Genomic DNA, 6,264 nt, shown 5'->3' with positions numbered 1-6,264 from the left:
TCAGGTAAAGAGTTATAGCTTTGCCATGAAAGCTGCGCTCACTTTCCTCAAAAGTTATACCGCCACGTGCCATGTTGCTGTTGAATTTGAGATTTTGCTCCGGGTTGAAAGAACTACTCGCCACATCTGTCTGTATGCCTGGTACTAGAGGCCAAAAAAAAAAAAGGCACAGCGATAAATGCTCCACCCGGCCGCACGTGGGAAAACAGAGCGGAGGTATACCACACATAAAAAAAACGTTTTGACTTTATTCGTGATATGTGCTCCTTGCTTTTTACAAGGACGCTCGTTCAGTGTATAAAAGATGGAGCTTTACGCCAAGGTTTTGAATTCTTTCAGCAGAAGCCATGAACGCAGTATTCTCTTCAGTCATCGTGGCAGTTTTCCTCGCGGTCCTTGTATGTTGCCAAGACTGTGGTAAGATTTTATTTCCATAGATCGTATTTTGTCCGCATTTAAGAAGAAAAGGACGCACGCAAAAAATCTTGTAAATTATCAGCACTCAGAAACCTTTTCGAAAACTCATCTTTTAAGTACGATGTTGTTCTCTCGAGACCAGGATTTTATTCTCTGGCTGAATAATCCCCAGAATATGGACCGCTTGAGAAGCGGAACGCCCTACATCACTCCTCAATTGCGTGTTTTTGGTATGAATAGCAGTCAGGAAAGGTGCAACAATATTCAAAAACCAATGAAAAGTAACATCACTGATAAGATCAGAAAGACGCACCATAAATGTTACAGAAAACGAATTTTAGCAATCGATGATCCTAGAATTCATTGCGCCCTGAATATCTCATATAACTATAGTCCATGGTTGAGAGAGGGTGTGGTAGATGGTCCTTGGCGATCACGAAATGAACAAGGGAGGGGAAAACCTCAGGATGCTTGAGCCAACGTTTCGACAAGGGGACTTGTCTTCGTCTGGGCAAAGCGTTCATCATGGGCACGCATTAAATAGGGCCTTCGCTCCGAGGAGGAATGCCCCGGGTGGGGGAAGGAAAGTGGTGTGAGAGGGGATGCGTGTCAGGAAGGGAAGGGAGGTGAATCTTGATTCGTTAAGCTGCAATAGTGGAAAAACTTATATCCGGGGTGTGTGTGTGTAATGAACAAAGGCTTTGAAGGGGCTGCGACGGGGGTGGGGGGGAGGCGCTGGGTGGACCTGTAAAACTCAGATAAGAGGATTAGTCAGCGTGGCACAGGGAAATGAGAACAAGGCAAACAAAATAGGCTGGCACTGGAAGGAGAAAGAAAGGGGGGGCATTTCCAAGGAAGGACAAGGTAGGGGGGGGGGGGAGAAGGCTCGAGTTCAGAGAAAGCCCAAAGCAGTTCTGTGAAGTATGTGAGTGGTGCTCACCTATTTAGGCAGATATGCGGTCCGCCAACTCAGTAGTCTTTTTGCATTTGAAAATCTTTAAAAAAATTCCCCCTCTACAGACAGAGTTTGTTCTACTTCACTGACTGTTGAGTTTTTATTTGTTTCCAAATGAGTAGAGCGCAAATTGTGACCTAATTCCCGCCAAAAATTATGCATTTCTTCTTCCAGAGGACCCTGCAAAATGCACCTATCCAGACGGTATGTTTCGAGTTTTATAACTATCTACACTTAGGTTTCTGTTTCAGAAATCCCTTTAATTTCTCGAGCTACTCAATTTTGTTCAGGTTATACAGAATATCTCTGTGCAAAACGGGATGTACACTGGCCCTTTGGGAGCGTGTGTGTTCAGAGAAGTGGGGAAGAAATTTTACCATTACTTCAAATCATTCCAAGGGTTGAAGACGTAGCACGAATTCGATTATAGAACCTACAAGGCTAAATAAGAAGCGTGGAAGGTTGAAGGTGGTGCGTCTTGTACACAAACATTACATCCTGTGCCCAGTTCATGATTCACAGGTTTCATGGAATATTTTCAGCAAACAAGCATGAGGACACAATGTCCTAGTATGGAAACCTCGGGTAGTTGGTTGGTTGACATGCTAGGGGGTTTAAGAGCACGAACAAGCAAGGATCTATATATTATATACTATATATACTACGTAGATTACTTTATACTACACAGTTTATGCACAATTTAAAATTCTTGCGCGTTTTTCACTATGCACTCACGCAAGTTTGCAATAGGGGATTTCATAAGCATAAAATAGGATTGTTCATATGCAGTACTTTCTGTTCGGATACCTAGATAACCACCGAAAAGCGGAAAAATATTTTGCGCACTTGCATCCCAATCCCAAGTTTGCATGCCAATGTCGTTCGTTGATACTTGTCGCGCAATAAAAAGTAGGTTCTACTCTAAACAATCAGGCCCAAATAATGTTTATGAAATGGGGGTCTCCTTAGCTGCACAAAATGTACAGCGCAGCGCTTACTTTGATAATTTAGAGCTGCATTTAATTGTGCAGAAGAGCATAATTATTCCTCTTGAAGTATTGAAACTTTGTAGCTTTAGTGGAAAGTAACAGAGTGAATTAAAAACGACAAATCAAAAAGCAATTTTAAATTTTAAGCAATAACATGAAACCGCTACACAGACGCAGTGGCACGCCACAGCAATAAGCAAGGACTCTGTTTCTTAAGAGCCTTACCGAGGAAGATGTAGAGCGGGATCAGGAAATAAATATGTGTGTGAACGTTAATGCTCAGAGTCGTGGAGTTATGCCGAGATTATTGTGCCTCTTCCGTGCAGGTTGCAAAGAACCTCAAAGAGTTGGACCATGCCTTGCGCTTGTGCCGAAGTACTATTTCAACTCTACAACGAACAAATGCGAGCCCTTCAAATGGGGAGGATGCTGCCCAAACTGCAACAATTTCCAAGAGCAGGAGGAATGCGAAAGAAACTGCCTATCAAAATAATAACAGGCAGCTCGCAGTCTGCTCTCTGTGATGCGCGTGGGCCAAAAACACAGAAAGCATGAAGAAATAAAAGTTTCAAAAAAAGTTTACATTGAATATTTTTTTGCCGCTCGACGTCAACGTGCCACGCTTGTGACTTAGACTTAGACGTTTACTAGCCCTCTTTTAGCATTGGGAACGCTACGCTTGTATATGGCTAGAAAACTTCTTAGGTAGACCTTTTCTTGAATATTTTTAGGCGTTCCTTTTAATATTACAAAATGGGTGCCTCGATTATTTTACGCATTTGAAGAATGATTTCAGTGCTACTTTTAAACCTTCTAAAGCTTTAGAAATGTTAAAGAGTTCATGTTTGTGATATAGCCCACCAAAATAAAATTACGGTTTGGTTTGGTTTGGTTTATGGGGTTTAACGTCCCAAAGCGACTCAGGCTATGAGAGACGCCGTAGTGGAGGGCTCCGGAAATTTCGACCACCTGGGGTTCTTTAACGTGCACTGACATCGCACAGTACACGGGCCTCTAGAATTTACCCTCCAAAGAAATTCAACCGCCGCGGCCGGGTTCGAAACCGCGTCTTTCGGATCAGCAGCCGAGCACCATAACCACTGAGCCACCGCGGCGGAAAAATAAAATTTCGTGGAACTTTAGCGGCTAAAGTGGTGAAAGGCGAAAGCCTGAGTGCTGCATTCTGCTACGCGATTGTTCATTTCACATTTTGTTGGTGCATTAATTAACTGCCAATAATGACGCTTAAGCTTCGCCTAGAGGAGTGAAACGCGACAGCGTGTTGTAGCGCTGCCACGGAGTTCAAGGAACGCCACCACCCGTTCGGCGCGATGCGTAGCCCTTTTAACGCAAGCTTTTTAAGAAAAGGAAATGCGGCAGTAAATCTCTGTTATCTCGGTGGACACCTGAGCCGCACTGTACGGGAAGGGAGGAAGTGTGAGTGAAAGAAGAAAGAGGGGCCGTAGTGAAGAAAATGAAAATTGTATTTGAGGAAAGGAAATTACGCATTAATTATCTCACATATCTCAGTAGACGCTAGTCGAAAATTGTATTTGAGGAAAGGAAGTTGCGCAGTAACTGTCTCACATATTTCGGTGGTCACCCGTCAAAATTCGCGCGTGGTGACGTCACGACAATTTGGACCAATCTGAAACGCGGACAAATACGCCTTGCTCGTCGGTAAATTGGTTTTTGAGGAAAGGAAATGTAGCTGCCTCTCATACATCGGTGGACACCTAAACCTCGCCGTAACGGTAAGGGTGGAAGATGGGAGTGAACGAAAGCACCGTATTCATTAGACGCACCTTTGTTCATTCCAAATCATCGAGGATCACTTCAGTCGAATGGTTGTTCATCTAAGAGACGTGTAAGCCCAGGCTGAGTACGAACCGGAGTGGCACTCACAATTAGTGATGTGCTCTGCATTGCCCCTTTTCTAGTGCATGGTCTTTTCAATATGTATTGTTTAACACTGTTTTCATAATGGCTTGTATATAGTTCATGTACATAGAACATTACATCACTGTAATAAATACCATGTTGAAGAAAAAAAAAGCTGGCATGGCGGAGTGGTAGCGTGCTCGACTCGCACTCCGGAGACCGGGGTTCGATTCCCAAGGTTAGCCAATTTCTTACTCGGTTTTATTTATTTATCTGGTCTGACTAGAAAGGTTAATTTGACTAATTGGTTAAGTAAGCAGTTAACTAAATTCAGTGAAACGTACTTGGAGCATCACTATACGATCCCTTTAATTGCTTGCAAGGTTAGTAGCCAAAGTACAATTGGCCCGGTTTGAAATTCGCGCACTGTGACGTCACGACCGTTTCGGCCAATTGAAATGCGTGACATTTCTGTCGACAGCTCCTGCTTACAACGATGAGGCATTAAAGGCTTCCGCCTTAAAACTCTAAGCTGATCTGCAATGACCACAACAATGAGCCCATATTACAAGGGATGTATGGCTGTAGTAATAAGCCATAAATGCGTGTGATAAGTATGAAAAGGGCGCACACTTTTCAGTTACTGCGCTAACTCTTTATGGAATACAGTGCATACACCCATACAAAAAAAGAAAACGACCAGGAAATTAATGTTAGAAGTCACGGATGAGGTAGGTTCACTGCTTTGGCTTACATTAAAACGTTAAAGGGCAACTGCAGCACTTTTTTGAGAATTTCGCGGTATTCAAGGATTCAAATCTATGTAGGCTGTAGGTAAAGCATGCCAAATGTTTTTGCACTAGCATTTAAGATAGTGACGTAATCGACGATTGAATTTCGCGCTTCTCCTCAATGCACAGGAGGAGTGCCGGGAAGTTTAGCGTGACGTCACGGAAGGTATGATTTCAAATTACCGCTGTCGTCCGCCACACCCTGCCCTTACTCATTAGACGCTGCCAAGCAACTCTTGGCATGGTTCGCCTTCGGTGGCGTTGGTTTTTTCCCTTCAAAGCAGGCGTTTGTGCTTTGGAAATGTACCCATACCTTTCATGACGTCATCATGCGCCCCCCACTTGGCGATGTGCACTGCGGAGAAGCTTGAAGGGCGTCCGGATTTTAATCGGCGATTACTTCACTATTTCAAGTGTCAGTCCAAAAAGACTTCGCATGCTTTACCCTCAAGTTTTACACATTCGACCCTCTTAAGCTCGTTAATTTCTAAAACCTATGCAGTTTCCCTTTAAGCAGTTGGATGACGGGAATGTGTCAGTAGCAACCAATTGTTAAATCAGAAATTGGTTCGGCCCCGGGCCTTGTTCACAATGGATGCGTTGATGAGCAACTTGCTCTGATGTGGAAGTCAGTGAAGAGCTCGCTAGGTGTTCCCAAAATCATTTTTCTTGTAAGAAGCTCGAGGATGCCAAATAGACGGCAACATGAGGAAGTCAAATCCAGCTCTGTTCAGCAGCCTGCAGAAGTGAAAACTATTAGGTGAACCAAAAGTGCAGTCAGTTAGGTGCGCGTAGAATGGCCAACGAGGAGTCAGAAACAAGACCAGGCAATGGGAAGGAGCGGCAGCACAGGCAAGAAAATAAGCTATCTAAAAACCTAGATGCATACGATATGATTGTAAGCGGCATTTGAGCACAGTGCTACAGCTCACCATAAACTCAAGAAGTCATTCACTGTGGAGGTCTTTAACAGAAGCAAAATTCAAACAGCGTGCATGGACACAGAAAGCGAAGCAGTCAATAGCAAGTGCACTGCCTTACTGTGATGCACACTGTAGTCACAGAACCTCCTCAGCTGTATCCTACAAACAGCCTTTCTCTTACCTGCAAGATGTGGCTGAATCAAAAGTGGTTGATCACTGACATCTCGCACCATCGCACTAAAACATAGCAGAGATGCTCCTGTCTTGGAAATACCCGCCTCAATTTAGTATACCCCAGAGATGGGTCA

At 43.9% G+C, this 6,264-nt stretch overlaps 1 protein-coding gene across 1 annotated transcript; it reads left to right on the top strand.

The window, feature by feature from the left end:
• The first annotated feature begins 347 nt into the window (after positions 1-347).
• LOC149324870 (kunitz-like toxin PcKuz1) lies at positions 348-2,854 on the top strand. The gene is made up of 3 exons (XM_089565214.1): positions 348-417; positions 1,547-1,576; positions 2,688-2,854. Exons 1-3 carry the CDS (start codon positions 348-350, stop codon positions 2,852-2,854), a joined length of 267 nt encoding a protein of 88 aa, XP_089421340.1.
• Positions 2,855-6,264: the final 3,410 nt, after the last annotated feature.

This window comes from Amblyomma mixtum, unplaced genomic scaffold (genome assembly GCF_055824585.1).
Source record: "Amblyomma mixtum isolate Tamu unplaced genomic scaffold, ASM5582458v1 scaffold_13, whole genome shotgun sequence".
Classification (NCBI taxonomy): Eukaryota; Metazoa; Arthropoda; class Arachnida; order Ixodida; family Ixodidae; genus Amblyomma; species Amblyomma mixtum.
This window is presented reverse-complemented; position numbering and strand designations above follow the sequence as displayed.